This window comes from Lissotriton helveticus, chromosome 1_2, assembly GCF_964261635.1.
Source record: "Lissotriton helveticus chromosome 1_2, aLisHel1.1, whole genome shotgun sequence".
Taxonomy (NCBI): Eukaryota; Metazoa; Chordata; class Amphibia; order Caudata; family Salamandridae; genus Lissotriton; species Lissotriton helveticus.
The window spans coordinates 420,700,733-420,720,042 of NC_136058.1; the positions used below are offsets into that span (position 1 = coordinate 420,700,733).

Sequence of the window (19,310 nt, forward strand, 5' to 3'; positions counted from 1 at the left end):
TTCTCCCCTGAACCCTGGCCCCTCACTGTCTGTGGCTCTCACTTCACTTCACCTGAACCCTGGTCCCTCACTGTCTGTGGCTCTCACTTCTCACCTGAACCCAGGCCCCTCACTGTCTGTGGATCTCACTTCTCCCCTGAACCCTGGCCCCTCACTGTCTGTGGCTCTCACTTCACTTCACCTGAACCCTGGTCCCTCACTGTCTGTGGCTCTCACTTCTCACCTGAACCCAGGCCCCTCACTGTCTGTGGCTCTCACTTCTCACCTGAGCCCTGGCCCCTCAGTGTCTGTGGCTCTCACTTCTCACCTGAACCCTGGCCCCTCACTGTCTGTGGCTCTCACTTCTCACCTGAACCCTGGCCCCTTACTGTCTGTGGCTCTCACTTATCACCTGAGCCCTGGCCCCTCACTGTCTGTGGCTCTCACTTCTCACCTGAACCCAGTCCCCTCACTGTCTGTGGCTCTCACTTCTCACCTGAGCCCTGGCCCCTCAGTGTCTGTGGCTCTCACTTCGCCCCTGAACCCTGGCCCCTCACTGTCTGTAGCTCTCACTTCGCCCCTGAACCCTGGCCCCTCACTGTCTGTAGCTCTCATTTCTGTCACCTGAACCCTGGGCCCTCACTGTCTGTGACTCTCATTCTCTTCACCTGAGCCCTGGCCCCTCACTGTCTGTGGCTCTCACTTCGCCCCTGAACCCTGGCCCCTCACTGTCTGTAGCTCTCACTTCGCCCCTGAACCCTGGCCCCTCACTGTCTGTAGCTCTCATTTCTGTCACCTGAACCCTGGCCCCTCACTGTCTGTGGCTCTCACTTCTCACCTGAGCCCTGGCCCCTCAGTGTCTGTGGCTCTCACTTCTCACCTGAACCCAGGCCCCTCACTGTCTGTGGCTCTCACTTCTCACCTGAACCCTGGCCCCTCACTGTCTGTATCTCTCACTTCTCAACTGAACCCTGGCCCCTCACTGTCTGTAGCTCTCATTTTTGTCACCTGAACCCTGGGCCCTCACTGTCTGTGACTCTCATTCTCTTCATCTGAACCCTGGCCCCTTACTGTCTGTGGCTCTCACTACTCTCACCTGAACCCTGGCCCCTCACTGTCTGTGGCTCTCACTTCTCACCTGAACCCTGGCCCCTCACTGTCTGTGACTCTCATTCTCTTCACCTGAGCCCTGGCCCCTCAGTGTCTGTGGCTCTCATTCTCTTCACCTGAACCCTGGCCCCTCACTGTCTGTGGCTCTCACTTCTCACCTGAACCCTGGCCCCTCACTGTCTGTGGCTCTCACTTCTCACCTGAACCCTGGCCCCTCACTGTCTGTGGCTCTCACTTCTCACCTGAACCCAGGCCCCTCACTGTCTGTGGCTCTCACTTCTCCCCTGAACCCTGGCCCCTCAGTGTCTGTGGCTCTCATTCTCTTCACCTGAACCCTGGCCCCTCACTGTCTGTGGCTCTCACTTCTCACCTGAACCCTGGCCCCTCACTGTCTGTGGCTCTCACTTCTCACCTGAACCCTGGCCCCTCACTGTCTGTGGCTCTCACTTCTCACCTGAACCCTGGCCCCTCACTGTCTGTGGCTCTCACTGCTCACCTGAACCCAGGCCCCTCACTGTCTGTGGCTCTCACTTCTCACCTGAACCCAGGCCCCTCACTGTCTGTGGCTCTCACTTCTCTTCACCTGAACCCAGGCCCCTCAGTGTCTGTGGCTCTCACTTCTCTTCACCTGAACCCTGGCCCCTCACTGTCTGTGGCTCTCACTTCTCACCTGAACCCAGGCCCCTCAGTGTCTGTGGCTCTCACTTCTCTTCACCTGAACCCTGGCCCCTCACTGTCTGTGGCTCTCACTTCTCACCTGAACCCTGGCCCCTCACTGTCTGTGGCTCTCACTTCTCACCTGAACCCTGGCCCCTCACTGTCTGTGGCTCTCACTACTCTCACCTGAACCCTGCCCCTCACTGTCTGTGGCTCTCACTTCTCCCCTGAACCCTGGCCCCTCAGTGTCTGTGGCTCTCACTTCTCACCTGAACCCTGGCCCCTCACTGTCTGTGGCTCTCACTTCTCACCTGAACCCAGGCCCCTCACTGTCTGTGGCTCTCACTTCTCCCCTGAACCCTGGCCCCTCAGTGTCTGTGGCTCTCATTCTCTTCACCTGAACCCTGGCCCCTCACTGTCTGTGGCTCTCACTTCTCACCTGAACCCTGGCCCCTCACTGTCTGTGGCTCTCACTTCTCACCTGAACCCTGGCCCCTCACTGTCTGTGGCTCTCACTTCTCACCTGAACCCTGGCCCCTCACTGTCTGTGGCTCTCACTTCTCACCTGAACCCAGGCCCCTCACTGTCTGTGGCTCTCACTTCTCACCTGAACCCAGGCCCCTCACTGTCTGTAGCTCTCACTTCTCCCCTGAACCCTGGCCCCTCACTGTCTGTGGCTCTCACTTCTCACCTGAACCCAGGCCCCTCACTGTCTGTGGCTCTCACTTCTCACCTGAACCCTGGCCCCTCACTGTCTGTGGCTCTCTCTTCTCCCCTGAGCCCTGGCCCCTCACTGTCAGTGGCTCTCACTTCTCCCCTGAACCCTGGCCCCTCACTGTCTGTGGCTCTCTCTTCTCCCCTGAACCCTGGCCCCTCACTGTCTGTAGCTCTCTCTTCTTATCTGAACCCTGGGCCCTCACTGTCTGTGGCTCTCACTTCTCACCTGAACCCTGCCCCCCACTGTCTGTGGCTCTCATTCTCTTCACCTGAACCCTGGCCCCTCACTGTCTGTAGCTCTCACTTCGCACCTGAACCCAGGCCCCTCACTGTCTGTGGCTCTCACTTCTCCCCTGAACCCTGACCCCTCACTGTCTGTGGCTCTCATTCTCTTCACCTGAACCCTGGCCCCTCACTGTCTGTAGCTCTCATTCTCACCTGAACCCTGGGCCCTCACTGTCTGTGACTCTCATTCTCTTCACCTGAGCCCTGGCCCCTCACTGTCTGTGGCTCTCACTTCGCCCCTGAACCCTGGCCCCTCACTGTCTGTAGCTCTCACTTCGCCCCTGAACCCTGGCCCCTCACTGTCTGTGGCTCTCACTTCTCACCTGAGCCCTGGCCCCTCAGTGTCTGTGGCTCTCACTTCTCACCTGAACCCAGGCCCCTCACTGTCTGTGGCTCTCACTTCGCCCCTGAACCCTGCCCCTCACTGTCTGTAGCTCTCACTTCGCCCCTGAACCCTGGCCCCTCACTGTCTGTAGCTCTCATTTTTGTCACCTGAACCCTGGGCCCTCACTGTCTGTGGCTCTCATTCTCTTCATCTGAACCCTGGCCCCTTACTGTCTGTGGCTCTCACTACTCTCACCTGAACCCTGGCCCCTCACTGTCTGTGGCTCTCACTTCTCACCTGAACCCTGGCCCCTCACTGTCTGTGACTTTCATTCTCTTCACCTGAGCCCTGGCCCCTCAGTGTCTGTGGCTCTCATTCTCTTCACCTGAACCCTGGCCCCTCACTGTCTGTGGCTCTCACTTCTCACCTGAACCCTGGCCCCTCACTGTCTGTGGCTCTCACTTCTCACCTGAACCCTGGCCCCTCACTGTCTGTGGCTCTCACTTCTCACCTGAACCCTGGCCCCTCACTGTCTGTGGCTCTCACTTCTCACCTGAACCCAGGCCCCTCACTGTCTGTGGCTCTCACTTCTCACCTGAACCCAGGCCCCTCACTGTCTGTGGCTCTCACTTCTCTTCACCTGAACCCAGGCCCCTCAGTGTCTGTGGCTCTCACTTCTCTTCACCTGAACCCTGGCCCCTCACTGTCTGTGGCTCTCACTTCTCACCTGAACCCTGGCCCTCACTGTCTGTGGCTCTCACTTCTCTTCACATGAACCCTGGCCCCTCAGTGTCTGTGGCTCTCACTTCTCTTCACCTGAACCCTGGCCCCTCACTGTCTGTGGCTCTCACTTCTCACCTGAACCCTGGCCCCTCACTGTCTGTGGCTCTCACTTCTCACCTGAACCCTGGCCCCTCACTGTCTGTGGCTCTCACTACTCTCACCTGAACCCTGCCCCTCACTGTCTGTGGCTCTCACTTCTCCCCTGAACCCTGGCCCCTCAGTGTCTGTGGCTCTCACTTCTCACCTGAACCCTGGCCCCTCACTGTCTGTGGCTCTCACTTCTCACCTGAACCCAGGCCCCTCACTGTCTGTGGCTCTCACTTCTCCCCTGAACCCTGGCCCCTCAGTGTCTGTGGCTCTCATTCTCTTCACCTGAACCCTGGCCCCTCACTGTCTGTGGCTCTCACTTCTCACCTGAACCCTGGCCCCTCACTGTCTGTGGCTCTCACTTCTCACCTGAACCCTGGCCCCTCACTGTCTGTGGCTCTCACTTCTCACCTGAACCCTGGCCCCTCACTGTCTGTGGCTCTCACTTCTCACCTGAACCCAGGCCCCTCACTGTCTGTGGCTCTCACTTCTCACCTGAACCCAGGCCCCTCACTGTCTGTAGCTCTCACTTCTCCCCTGAACCCTGGCCCCTCACTGTCTGTGGCTCTCACTTCTCACCTGAACCCAGGCCCCTCACTGTCTGTGGCTCTCACTTCTCACCTGAACCCTGGCCCCTCACTGTCTGTGGCTCTCTCTTCTCCCCTGAGCCCTGGCCCCTCACTGTCAGTGGCTCTCACTTCTCCCCTGAACCCTGGCCCCTCACTGTCTGTGGCTCTCTCTTCTCCCCTGAACCCTGGCCCCTCACTGTCTGTAGCTCTCTCTTCTTATCTGAACCCTGGCCCCTCACTGTCTGTGGCTCTCATTCTCACATGAACCCTGGCCCCTCACTGTCTGTAGCTCTCACTTCGCACCTGAACCCAGGCCCCTCACTGTCTGTGGCTCTCACTTCTCCCCTGAACCCTGACCCCTCACTGTCTGTGGCTCTCATTCTCTTCACCTGAACCCTGGCCCCTCACTGTCTGTAGCTCTCATTCTCACCTGAACCCTGGCCCCTCACTGTCTGTAGCTCTCACTTCACTTCACCTGAACCCTGGCCCCTCACTGTCTGTGGCTCTCACTTCTCTTCACCTGAACCCTGGCCCCTCACTGTCTGTAGCTCTCACTTCTCTTCACCTGAACCCTGGCCCCTCACTGTCTGTAGCTCTCACTTCTCTTCACCTGAACCCTGGCCCCTCAGTGTCTGTAGCTCTCACTTCTCTTCACCTGAACCCTGGCCCCTCACTGTCTGTGGCTCTCACATCTCTTCACATGAACCCTGGGCCCTCACTGTCTGTGGCTCTCACTTCTCCCCTGAACCCTGGCCCCTCACTGTCTGTGGCTCTCACTTCTCTTCACCTGAACCCTGGCCCCTCACTGTCTGTGGCCCTCACTTCTCACCTGAATCCTGCCCCTGCACTGTCTGTGGCTCTCACTTCTCACCTGAACCCTGGCCCCTCACTGTCTGTAGCTCTCACTTCGCACCTGAACCCTGGCCCCTCACTGTCTGTGGCTCTCACTTCTCTTCACATGAACCCTGGGCCCTCACTGTCTGTGGCCCTCACTTCTTATCTGAACCCTGGCCCCTCACTGTCTGTGGCTCTCACTTCTCACCTGAACCCTGGCCCCTCACTGTCTGTGGCCCTCACTTCTTATCTGAACCCTGGCCCCTCACTGTCTGTGGCTCTCACTTCTCACCTGAACCCTGCCCCTCACTGTCTGTGGCTCTCACTTCTCACCTGAACCCTGGCCCCTCACTGTCTGTGGCTCTCACTTCTCACCTGAACCCAGGCCCCTCACTGTCTGTGGCTCTCACTTCTCACCTGAACCCAGGCCCCTCACTGTCTGTGGCTCTCACTTCTCACCTGAACCCAGGCCCCTCACTGTCTGTGGCTCTCACTTCTCACCTGAACCCTGGCCCCTCACTGTCTGTGGCTCTCACTTCTCACCTGAACCCAGGCCCCTCACTGTCTGTGGCTCTCACTTCTCACCTGAACCCTGGCCCCTCACTGTCTGTGGCTCTCACTTCTCACCTGAACCCTGGCCCCTGCACTGTCTGTGGCTCTCACTTCTCACCTGAACCCTGCCCCTCACTGTCTGTGGCTCTCACTTCTCCCCTGAACCCTGGCCCCTCAGTGTCTGTGGCTCTCACTTCTCACCTGAACCCAGGCCCCTCACTGTCTGTGGCTCTCACTTCTCACCTGAACCCTGGCCCCTCACTGTCTGTGGCTCTCACTTCTCACCTGAACCCAGGCCCCTCACTGTCTGTGGCTCTCACTTCTGCCACATGAACCCTGGCCCCTCACTGTCTGTAGCTCTCACTTCTCACCTGAACCCAGGCCCCTCACTGTCTGTGGCTCTCACTTCTCACCTGAACCCTGGCCCCTCACTGTCTGTGGCTCTCACTTCTCACCTGAACCCAGGCCCCTCACTGTCTGTGGCTCTCACTTCTCACCTGAACCCTGGCCCCTGCACTGTCTGTGGCTCTCACTTCTCACCTGAACCCTGGCCCCTCACTGTCTGTGGCCCTCACTTCTTATCTGAACCCTGGCCCCTCACTGTCTGTGGCTCTCACTTCTCACCTGAACCCTGCCCCTCACTGTCTGTGGCTCTCACTTCTCACCTGAACCCTGGCCCCTCACTGTCTGTGGCTCTCACTTCTCACCTGAACCCAGGCCCCTCACTGTCTGTGGCTCTCACGTCTCTTCACCTGAACCCTGGCCCCTCACTGTCTGTAGCTCTCACTTCTCATCTGAACCCTGGCCCCTCACTGTCTGTGGCTCTCACTTCTCACCTGAACCCAGGCCCCTCACTGTCTGTGGCTCTCACTTCTCACCTGAACCCTGGCCCCTCACTGTCTGTGGCTCTCACTTCTCACCTGAACCCAGGCCCCTCACTGTCTGTGGCTCTCACTTCTCACCTGAACCCTGGCCCCTCACTGTCTGTGGCTCTCACTTCTCACCTGAACCCTGGCCCCTGCACTGTCTGTGGCTCTCACTTCTCACCTGAACCCAGGCCCCTCACTGTCTGTGGCTCTCACTTCTCACCTGAACCCAGGCCCCTCACTGTCTGTGGCTCTCACTTCTCTTCACCTGAACCCTGGCCCCTCACTGTCTGTGGCTCTCACTTCTGCCACATGAACCCTGGCCCCTCAGTGTCTGTAGCTCTCACTTCTCACCTGAACCCTGGCCCCTCACTGTCTGTAGCTCTCACTTATCTCCTGAACCCTGGCCCCTCACTGTCTGTAGCTCTCACTTATCTCCTGAACCCTGGCCCTCACTGTCTGTGGCTCTCTCTTCTCATCTGAACCCTGGCCCCTCACTGTCTGTGGCTCTCACTTCTCTTCACCTGAACCCAGGCCCCTCAGTGTCTGTGGCTCTCACTTCTCTTCACCTGAACCCTGGCCCCTCACTGTCTGTGGCTCTCACTTCTCACCTGAACCCAGGCCCCTCAGTGTCTGTGGCTCTCACTTCTCTTCACCTGAACCCTGGCCCCTCACTGTCTGTGGCTCTCACTTCTCACCTGAACCCTGGCCCCTCACTGTCTGTGGCTCTCACTTCTCACCTGAACCCTGGCCCCTCACTGTCTGTGGCTCTCACTACTCTCACCTGAATCCTGCCCCTCACTGTCTGTGGCTCTCACTTCTCACCTGAACCCTGGCCCCTCACTGTCTGTGGCTCTCACTTCTCTTCACCTGAACCCAGGCCCCTCACTGTCTGTGGCTCTCACTTCTCCCCTGAACCCTGGCCCCTCAGTGTCTGTGGCTCTCACTTCTCACCTGAACCCAGGCCCCTCACTGTCTGTGGCTCTCACTTCTCACCTGAACCCAGGCCCCTCACTGTCTGTGGCTCTCACTTCTCACCTGAACCCAGGCCCTCACTGTCTGTGGCTCTCACTTCTCACCTGAACCCAGGCCCCTCACTGTCTGTGGCTCTCACTTCTCACCTGAACCCTGGCCCCTCACTGTCTGTGGCCCTCACTTCTCCCCTGAACCCTGGCCCCTCACTGTCTGTGGCTCTCACTACTCTCACCTGAACCCTGGCCCCTCACTATCTGTGGCTCTCACTACTCTCACCTGAACCCTGGCCCCTCACTGTCTGTGGCTCTCACTTCTCCCCTGAACCCTGGCCCCTGCACTGTCTGTGGCTCTCACTTCTCACCTGAACCCTGGCCCCTCACTGTCTGTGGCCCTCACTTCTTATCTGAACCCTGGCCCCTCACTGTCTGTGGCCCTCACTTCTCACCTGAACCCTGCCCCTCACTGTCTGTGGCTCTCACTTCTCACCTGAACCCAGGCCCCTCACTGTCTGTGGCTCTCACTTCTCACCTGAACCCAGGCCCCTCACTGTCTGTGGCTCTCACTTCTCACCTGAACCCTGGCCCCTCACTGTCTGTGGCTCTCACTTCTCACCTGAACCCAGGCCCCTCACTGTCTGTGGCTCTCACTTCTCTTCACCTGAACCCTGGCCCCTCACTGTCTGTGGCTCTCACTTCTCACCTGAACCCAGGCCCCTCAGTGTCTGTGGCTCTCACTTCTCTTCACCTGAACCCTGGCCCCTCACTGTCTGTGGCTCTCACTTCTCACCTGAACCCTGGCCCCTCACTGTCTGTGGCTCTCACTTCTCACCTGAACCCTGGCCCCTCACTGTCTGTGGCTCTCACTACTCTCACCTGAATCCTGCCCCTCACTGTCTGTGGCTCTCACTTCTCACCTGAACCCTGGCCCCTCACTGTCTGTGGCTCTCACTTCTCTTCACCTGAACCCAGGCCCCTCACTGTCTGTGGCTCTCACTTCTCCCCTGAACCCTGGCCCCTCAGTGTCTGTGGCTCTCACTTCTCACCTGAACCCAGGCCCCTCACTGTCTGTGGCTCTCACTTCTCACCTGAACCCAGGCCCCTCACTGTCTGTGGCTCTCACTTCTCACCTGAACCCAGGCCCTCACTGTCTGTGGCTCTCACTTCTCACCTGAACCCAGGCCCCTCACTGTCTGTGGCTCTCACTTCTCACCTGAACCCTGGCCCCTCACTGTCTGTGGCCCTCACTTCTCCCCTGAACCCTGGCCCCTCACTGTCTGTGGCTCTCACTACTCTCACCTGAACCCTGGCCCCTCACTATCTGTGGCTCTCACTACTCTCACCTGAACCCTGGCCCCTCACTGTCTGTGGCTCTCACTTCTCCCCTGAACCCTGGCCCCTGCACTGTCTGTGGCTCTCACTTCTCACCTGAACCCTGGCCCCTCACTGTCTGTGGCCCTCACTTCTTATCTGAACCCTGGCCCCTCACTGTCTGTGGCCCTCACTTCTCACCTGAACCCTGCCCCTCACTGTCTGTGGCTCTCACTTCTCACCTGAACCCAGGCCCCTCACTGTCTGTGGCTCTCACTTCTCACCTGAACCCAGGCCCCTCACTGTCTGTGGCTCTCACTTCTCACCTGAACCCTGGCCCCTCACTGTCTGTGGCTCTCACTTCTCACCTGAACCCAGGCCCCTCACTGTCTGTGGCTCTCACTTCTCACCTGAACCCTGGCCCCTCACTGTCTGTGGCTCTCACTTCTCTTCACCTGAACCCAGGCCCCTCACTGTCTGTGGCTCTCACTTCTCACCTGAGCCCTGGCCCCTCAGTGTCTGTGGCTCTCACTTCTCTTCACATGAACCCTGACCCCTCACTGTCTGTGGCTCTCACTTCTCACCTGAACCCTGGCCCCTCACTGTCTGTGGATCTCACTTCTCCCCTGAACCCTGGCCCCTCACTGTCTGTGGATCTCACTTCTCCCCTGAACCCTGGCCCCTCACTGTCTGTAGCTCTCACTTCTCTTCACCTGAACCCTGGCCCCTCACTGTCTGTGGCTCTCTCTTCTCATCTGAACCCTGGCCCCTCACTGTCTGTAGCTCTCACTTCTCACCTGAACCCTGGCCCCTCACTGTCTGTGGCTCTCACTTCTCACCTGAGCCCTGGCCCCTCAGTGTCTGTGGATCTCACTTCTCCCCTGAACCCTGGCCCCTCACTGTCTGTGGCTCTCACTTCACTTCACCTGAACCCTGGTCCCTCACTGTCTGTAGCTCTCTCTTCTCTTCACCTGAACCCTGGCCCCTCACTGTCTGTGGCTCTCACTTCTCACCTGAACCCTGGCCCCTCACTGTCTGTGGCTCTCACTTCTCTTCACCTGAACCCTGGCCCCTCACTGTCTGTGGCTCTCACTTCTCACCTGAACCCTGCCCCTCACTGTCTGTGGCTCTCATTATCTTCACCTGAACCCTGGTCCTCGCTGTCTGTAGCTCTCACTTCTCTTCACCTGAACCCTGGCCCCTCACTGTCTGTGGCTCTCACTTCTCTTCACCTGAACCCTGGCCCCTCACTGTCTGTGGCTCTCACTTCTCTTCACCTGAACCCTGGCCCCTCACTGTCTGTGGCTCTCACTTCTCACCTGAACCCTGCCCCTCACTGTCTGTGGCTCTCACTTCACTTCACCTGAACCCTGCCCCCTCACTGTCTGTGGCTCTCACTTCTCTTCACCTGAACCCTGGCCCCTCACTGTCTGTAGCTCTCACTTCTCTTCACCTGAACCCTGCCCCCCACTGTCTGTGGCTCTCATTCTCTTCACCTGAACCCTGGCCCCTCACTGTCTGTGGCTCTCACTTCTCTTCACCTGAACCCAGGCCCCTCACTGTCTGTGGCTCTCACTTCTCCCCTGAACCCTGGCCCTCACTGTCTGTGGCTCTCACTTCTCTTCACATGAACCCAGGCCCCTCACTGTCTGTGGCTCTCACTTCTCTTCACCTGAACCCAGGCCCCTCACTGTCTGTAGCTCTCACTTCTCACCAGAACCCTAGTCCCTCACTGTCTGTAGCTCTCATTTCTGTCACCTGAACCCTGGCCCCCTCACTGTCTGTAGCTCTCACTTCTCTTCACCTGAACCCTGGCCCCTCACTGTCTGTGGCTCTCACTTCTCTTCACATGAACCCTGACCCCTCACTGTCTGTGGCTCTCACTTCTCACCTGAACCCTGGCCCCTCACTGTCTGTGGATCTCACTTCTCTTCACATGAACCCTGACCCCTCACTGACTGTAGCTCTCACTTCTCACCTGAACCCTGCCCCTCACTGACTGTAGCTCTCCCTTCTCACCTGAACCCTGGCCCCTCACTGTCTGTGGCTCTCACTTCTCACCAGAACCCTAGTCCCTCACTGTCTGTAGCTCTCATTTCTGTCACCTGAACCCTGGCCCCCTCACTGTCTGTAGCTCTCACTTCTCTTCACCTGAACCCTGGCCCCTCACTGTCTGTGGCTCTCACTTCTCTTCACATGAACCCTGACCCCTCACTGTCTGTGGCTCTCACTTCTCACCTGAACCCTGGCCCCTCACTGTCTGTGGATCTCACTTCTCTTCACATGAACCCTGACCCCTCACTGTCTGTGGCTCTCACTTCTCACCTGAACCCTGGCCCCTCACTGTCTGTAGCTCTCACTTCTCTTCACATGAACCCTGCCCCCTCACTGTCTGTAGCTCTCACTTCTCACCAATCTATCCTGGCTGATGAGGGCTGAAAGCCCGAAACCGGTCCTAGGATGCTTGTTTCCAGTCCAGGGAGGACCTGGTCTGGCCTGGCAGGTCTGACTGGACTGTTCCCATGGGGCACAGGGTCAAGACTGATTTGCATATGGCTGGGTCGAAACTGGAATGGCATGGTGAGCAAAAAAACAATGGATTTAGGCCCAGATCTCCGCACTGGGGTGAATGTATTACATTGTTCTGCATTCTGTCCATCAATTGTTGTTTTTTCATTTGTCACCCCGAGTGGGACGGCTATGCTCAGACGTGAGTCCCGTGCTCTCCACACCACTGGAGTCAAGCTATCCTGGCTGATGAGGGCTGCAAGCCCGAAACCGGTCCCAGGATGCTTGTTTCCAGTCCAGGGAGGGCCTGGCTTGGCAGTTTGGGCTGGACTATTCCCATGAGGCACAGGGTCAAGACTGATTTGCATATGGCTGGGTCCAAACTGGAATGGCATGGTGAGCAGAAAAACGATGGATTTAGGCCCAGATCTCTGTACTGGGGTGAATGTATGACATTGTTCTACATTCTGTCCATCAACTGTTCTTTTTGTACTTCATGAGAGGCTTCTCCAGTTTTTGTCTGATTACTGTAATTCTTTGGCCAGTCTTGGCTTTGGTATCCTCACGAGTAATTGACTGTGACGAGGACGTAGGACGTAGGGATAATGCTCTGGTTGCTTGCCAGCGTTTATCTGTTTGTAGCTCTTCCTTAAGTGACTTTACAACTTGTACATTTGCATTTCTTGTCCTGTTTATATCTTTTATGAAACTCATGTTATCCAAAGTCCTTATGTAACGCAGCTGGTTCTTTTGTAAAGCGCTCTGACATCTTTGGGTAATGTTCGCGCTATAGAAAATTGCATTAAATAAATAAATAAAGCGATCTTCATGATCCTTAGTCCGTAGTGTTTGTCACAGTCGATACAGCCCTCACTCGTTTCCTGAATCTACTGGCCTCAGATGGCTTGGCACATCAGGACGTGGAAGGGGTATGACCAGGTCTTTTACCACTCTAAACGGGTGGGATTAGTGCAGGACCGCTCCTACTTCCTGGTTTTGGTCTTGTCTACGAGGTGGGCGCCCCTCACGAGTAATTGACTGTGATGAGGACTGCGGACGATGAAGATTGCCTGTTAGTAACCAGAGCACGAATCCACCATGGTTTTGTAAGGAAGTTGATTTTCATACAGAATTAAACTAGTGAGTTGAAGCAGTCAATGGAAGCAAAATAAGTGGTTTAATAAGTGGTTTTAAGTAACTGGAGAAAAACTCCTTAAGGTTGATTTTTTGATAAAAGTCAATCAGCCCTATTACAGTCAGGAAGGGTCACAGATATACTCTTGTGCAAGTAAAGTGAGGCGGGATGGAGTCCCTTGGTCATGTTGGAGAGGCTTGAGGTAGGGGGCTATGAAGAATGTGATTGTGGTGAGTTAATGGAAGGAGAAGAGATTAGGTCAGAGGAGTGGAGGAAGGGTAGGATGGGTTGGAGGGCATAGCTAAAGTGAAAGCAAGTCTGCTGTTGATGTGGGTTGCTTACGAGGGTATAACAAGCTGTCGGGAGAATCAGGGATTCCACCTCGTTGAGACTTTTGTAGGAATCTTATACAATTTAGGGCATATTTACAACCCCATTGTGGAACAATTGCACCTCCGGAGCGTTACTTTTGTGACACTCCAAAGGCACAGTGTGCAGACCCATACATAGGGGAGAGTATGTATCCTTAAGGCTAGAGAGGTCAACCTCGAAGTTGCGGAACCGGGTTCGAATCTCAGCAATAGACGCTCAACATCCAGTGAATTTAGGCAACTCACTTAATCTCCCTGTGCCTAACAAAAATGAATGTGTCAAATGGTGCTAATGTAAAGCGCTCTGATATTTGATATCTTTGGGTCGAGTTTGCGCTATATAAATCTAAAAAAAACTAAAAACTTTCTAGGTCATGCAAAGCCATCCTGCGCGGCGTTGCATGGCCTCGTAGATATGGAGTAAGAACGGAAGTCTCCGCCTTGCTTTTCTTTCAGTCCAAGGTGTTGCTGTGGTTGTTCCCACACAACGTCCATGGGTTTTGAGGCTCCCTTCATGCAAACTACCTGTCCTACAGTGCAATACACGTGGCCTACCACCTCTTGGCTGTGAGAAGGGTTAAAGCTGTTGGCCTGTGGGGTCTAATAAACTACACACCGAGGGTCTCATTTACAAGAGGCCGGCGCTGCTGGAGCGTGACTTTTAATGACGCTATGTTGGCGCAGGACTCGCAATCTCATCTATGAGGCCAAGGAACGCAACCCTGCGTGGCTTTACGTGGCCTCATAGAGAAGGTGTAAGGCAGTCCCTCAGACTGCCTCCTGGAGGCGTGCAGTGGGCGTTGCGGTGGGTGTTCCCATGTCTCATCTATGAGGCCAAGGAACGCAACCCTGCGTGGCTTTACGTGGCCTCATAGAGAAGGTGTAAGGCAGTCCCTCAGACTGCCTCCTGGAGACGTGCAGTGGGCGTTGCGGTGGGTGTTCCCATGTCTCATCTATGAGGTCAAGGAACGCAACCCTGCGTGGCTTTACGTGGCCTCATAGAGAAGGTGTAAGCTGTGCCTCAGACTGCCTCCTGGAGGCGTGCCGTGGGCGTTGCGGTGGGCGTTCCCATGTCTCATCTATGAGGCCAAGGAACGCAACCCTGCGTGGCTTTACGTGGCCTCGTAGAGAAGGTGTAAGGCAGTGCCTCAGACTGCCTCAGGGAGGCGTGCCATGGGCGTTGTGGTGGTCGTTCCCATGTCTCATCTATGAGGCCAAGGAACGCAACCCTGCGTGGCTTTACATGGCCTCATAGAGAAGGTGTAAGGCAGTGCCTCAGACTGCCTCAGGCAGGCGTGCCGTGGGCGTTGCGGTGGGTGTTCCCATGTCTCATCTATCAGGCCAAGGAACGCAACCCTGCGTGGCTTTACGTGGCCTCGTAGAGAAGGTGTAAGGCAGTGCCTCAGATTGCCTCCGGGAGGCGTGCCGTGGGCGTTGCGGTGGGTGTTCCCATGTCTCATCTATCAGGCCAAGGAACGCAACCCTGCGTGGCTTTACATGGCCTCATAGAGAAGGTGTAAGGCAGTGCCTCAGACTGCCTCCTGGAGGCGTGCCGTGGGCGTTGCGGTGGGTGTTCCCATGTCTCATCTATGAGGCCAAGGAACGCAACCCTGCGTGGCTTTACGTGGCCTCGTAGAGAAGGTGTGAGGCAGTGCCTCAGACTGCCTCAGGGAGGCGTGCCGTGGGCGTTGCGGTGGGTGTTCCCATGTCTCATCTATCAGGCCAAGGAACGCAATCCTGCGTGGCTTTACATGGCCTCGTAGAGAAGGTGTAAGGCAGTGCCTTGGACTGCCTCCGGGAGGAGTGCTGTGGGCGTTGCGGTCGGTGTTCCCATGTCTCATCTATCAGGCCAAGGAACGCAACCCTGCGTGGCTTTACGTGGCCTCATAGAGAAGGTGTACGGCAGTGCCTCAGACTGCCTCAGGGAGGCGTGCCGTGGGCGTTGCGGTGGGCGTTCCCATGTCTCATCTATCAGGCCAAGGAACGCAACCCTGCGTGGCTTTACATGGCCTCATAGAGAAGGTGTAAGCAGTGCCTCAGACTGCCTCCTGGAGGCGTGCCGTGGGCGTTGCGGTGGGCGTTCCCATGTCTCATCTATGAGGCCAAGGAACGCAACCCTGCGTGGCTTTACGTGGCCTCATAGAGAAGGTGTAAGGCAGTCCCTCAGACTGCCTCCTGGAGGCGTGCAGTGGGCGTTGCGGTGGGTGTTCCCATGTCTCATCTATGAGGCCAAGGAACGCAACCCTGCGTGGCTTTACATGGCCTCATAGAGAAGGTGTAAGGCAGTGCCTCAGACTGCCTCAGGGAGGCGTGCCGTGGGCGTTGCGGTGGGTGTTCCCATGTCTCATCTATCAGGCCAAGGAACGCAACCCTGCGTGGCTTTACGTGGCCTCGTAGAGAAGGTGTAAGGCAGTGCCTCAGACTGCCTCCGGGAGGCGTGCCGTGGGCGTTGCGGTGGGTGTTCCCATGTCTCATCTATGAGGCCAAGGAACGCAACCCTGCGTGGCTTTACATGGCCTCATAGAGAAGGTGTAAGGCAGTGCCTCAGACTGCCTCCTGGAGGCGTGCCGTGGGCGTTGCGGTGGGTGTTCCCATGTCTCATCTATGAGGCCAAGGAACGCAACCCTGCGTGGCTTTACGTGGCCTCGTAGAGAAGGTGTAAGGCAGTGCCTCAGACTGCCTCAGGGAGGCGTGCCGTGGGCGTTGCGGTGGGTGTTCCCATGTCTCATCTATCAGGCCAAGGAACGCAATCCTGCGTGGCTTTACATGGCCTCGTAGAGAAGGTGTAAGGCAGTGCCTTGGACTGCCTCCGGGAGGAGTGCTGTGGGCGTTGCGGTCGGTGTTCCCATGTCTCATCTATCAGGCCAAGGAACGCAACCCTGCGTGGCTTTACGTGGCCTCATAGAGAAGGTGTACGGCAGTGCCTCAGACTGCCTCAGGGAGGCGTGCCGTGGGCGTTGCGGTGGGCGTTCCCATGTCTCATCTATCAGGCCAAGGAACGCAACCCTGCGTGGCTTTACATGGCCTCATAGAGAAGGTGTAAGCAGTGCCTCAGACTGCCTCCTGGAGGCGTGCCGTGGGCGTTGCGGTGGGCGTTCCCATGTCTCATCTATGAGGCCAAGGAACGCAACCCTGCGTGGCTTTACGTGGCCTCATAGAGAAGGTGTAAGGCAGTGCCTCGGACTGCCTCCGGGAGGCGTGCCGTGGGCGTTGCGGTGGGCGTTCCCATGTCTCATCTATCAGGCCAAGGAACGCAACCCTGCGTGGCTTTACATGGCCTCGTAGAGAAGGTGTACGGCAGTGCCTCAGTCTGCCTCAGGGAGGCGTGCCGTGGGCGTTGCGGTGGGCGTTCCCATGTCTCATCTATGAGGCCAAGGAACGCAACCCTGTGTGGCTTTACATGGCCTCATAGAGAAGGTGTAAGCTGTGCCTCAGACTGCCTCCTGGAGGCGTGCCGTGGGCGTTGCGGTGGGCGTTCCCATGTCTCATCTATGAGGCCAAGGAACGCAACCCTGCGTGGCTTTACGTGGCCTCATAGAGAAGGCGTAAGGCAGTGCCTCAGACTGACTCAGGGAGGCATGCCGTGGGCGTTGCAGTGGGTGTTCCCATGTCTCATCTATGAGGCCAAGGAACGCAACCCTGCGTGGCTTTACATGGCCTCATAGAGATGGTGTAAGGCAGTGCCTCAGACTGCCTCCTGGAGGCGTGCAGTGGGCGTTGCGGTGGGCGTTCCCATGTCTCATCTATGAGGCCAAGGAACGCAACCCTGCGTGGCTTTACATGGCCTCATAGAGAAGGTGTAAGGCAGTGCCTCAGACTGCCTCAGGGAGGCGTGCCGTGGGCGTTGCGGTGAGTGTTCCCATGTCTCATCTATGAGGCCAAGGAACGCAACCCTGCGTGGCCTTACGTGGCCTCGTAGAGAAGGTGTAAGGCAGTGCCTCGGACTGCCTCCTGGAGGCGTGCCGTGGGCGTTGCGGTGGGTGTTCCCATGTCTCATCTAAAAGGCCAAGGAACGCAACCCTGCGTGGCTTTACGTGGCCTCATAGAGAAGGTGTAAGGCAGTGCCTCAGACTGCCTCCGGGAGGCGTGCCTTGGGCGTTGCGGTGGGCGTTCCCATGTCTCATCTATGAGGCCAAGGAACGCAACCCTGTGTGGCTTTACGTGGCCTCATAGAGAAGGTGTAAGGCAGTTGCGGTGGGTGTTCCCATGCTCCACCCATGGCATTTGACACATTCACAGATTTACAACATAACATAAATCCGGGAATGCGGAATAAGCCTACGCCTCCCCAGGGGTGACGTAAGGGTTGTTTTGGGGCAGGAAGGTGTTCCTTTGTGCACAAAAACAACACATTGGTGCATGACAGCATTTGTGGCAGCGCAGTGATACAGGCAAGGAATGCGCTGTAGCTCATAGATATGGCTATTCCTGCCCTTTTCTTTTGAAGCGGAGAAGCGGAGAAGCGCAGCGCAGCGCAGAAAAGTGGCGCGCAGCGCTGCCCTGTGTACCATTGTTGTAAATGCGGCCCTGGGTGGGTGAGGGATGGAGGGCGGGATGAATGTCTGGATTAAAGAGACCTTGGTACAATGCCGGTTGGCTCTGCTGCTCTTCGGCCATAACGGATGTCTTTGTTTTTCTTCTTTAACACAGAAACCTTCCTCGCTGAATTAGGTAAGTTAAATAAATCTAAAAAAGATTTCACATGATTTATTTATTTATCTCAAAGTTGTTTCTAACTCCATATTTTCTCTGTTTCACTTTAGAATTTTATGAACACGTCAAATGCTTCGAATGTAAGTAAAACAATAAAGGCTTAAGAGGGGACTGGTAACTGATGTGATGATCACAGGAAGTGGGAGGGTGGGGTCTACTTTGTACTTGTTGTGTTTTCATTCAGTTTATTAAATCTGATTCTATGCCTTTTGACTGGATTTGGTACCATTGCATCGTTACATAATGATAGATAAACTAAGGGGCATATTTACAACAAAGTGTGGAGCGCGGCTTTAGGCTCCTTGGCATAACGCTGAGCTCCACCACTTCTGAAATGCAGGCTGCACCGTATTTACAAAAGTATGGTGCAGCCCTGCATTTCCCTCTGAGCTGGTGCAAACTTTAGCTGCCTAGTGCCAAAGCAAGCACCCTTGCACCATAGTGCAAGCACCCTTGCACCATAGTGCAAGGGTCTCTGCATTGAGGGGAAGATCATTTATGTGCAGGAAGGTGTCGCTTCCTGCGCAAAAACAATCTTTAAATGGTGTTTTGCAACTTCTTTGTGTGCGGCTAAATGCAGCACACAGGAAAGTTACAAAATGTCAAAAAAATTTTAATGATTGTTTATGTGCAGAAAGGGACACTGGTTCTCAAAATCCGGACCCTGTTGTTCTTCCGATATCGAGGTCCAATACCCGTGTCTCGAAACCTCAACGTACCGAGACGATTTTGGTGTCTACGAACCGATAATGATTAGGACATCATTCCTATGTATTTGCGTTACAATCGAGGGTTGCCAACACCCCTAAATCACAGTTTCCGTCCCATCCCTTAAACTCCATTTTGTGAACGGCATCCATCTTGCATCTTGCCCTCATGATAAGTCAATTAAAGGTCGAGCTTGATCCTAATAGACACGTCCACCTTTCGTGACTTTCCCCTGACCTGTCCCAACTGACTCCACTGTCTTCGGCCAAACCTGTTTAGGCAGCTCCTCGCCCAGTGGCCGAATGCGATAGCATCTACGCATAACATTCCACGAACCATTCACTACATACAGACCATGCTTTCTGCAAACATGCACCTGTCCACGTTCCTTGTTTATGGCCAGTTTTATGACTGGGTTGTACCTTTCTTTATTGAGTTTCATCGATATCTGATGGGAGTTCCAGGCCTAACTGGGTAATCTATCAACTGACTGGACATCTAAAATATGGGCTTGCTTACATGACTTCGCTCTTTGTATTATTGTAGAAATATGTATATTGCCATACCATAAACTCAAGAATTCTTGCTTGAAGCCATGTATCTTGTATATAAGGAGAAGGCTGGTTCTGTAAAAACGAACAGTCTCCCAAGAACCTACTCCCCGTGTGGTGTACTTCTGGGACACGTGTTACTTGGTAGCTACCAATAAACCTTGATCTTTGACTGCGACTAGAAGACTCCGTGTTTCTGTGGTCCGGAACAAGGGAGAACTCAGAGGTCTTCGGGTGTTGTCCCCTGACGCCAGCGGGTTCCTAAAAACCCGTTACCT

General features: G+C 55.9%; 1 protein-coding gene across 1 annotated transcript in view; it reads left to right on the forward strand.

Moving 5' to 3' along the window:
* LOC144807992 (E3 ubiquitin-protein ligase TRIM11-like) overlaps positions 1-19,310 on the forward strand; it is a 229,913-nt gene that overhangs the window by 198,383 nt on the left and 12,220 nt on the right. The window contains exons 6-7 of the mRNA XM_078673566.1: positions 17,711-17,731; positions 17,824-17,853. Of these exons, the coding sequence (XP_078529692.1) occupies positions 17,711-17,731; positions 17,824-17,853 (51 nt within the window). The remainder of the gene's footprint in view (positions 1-17,710; positions 17,732-17,823; positions 17,854-19,310) is intronic.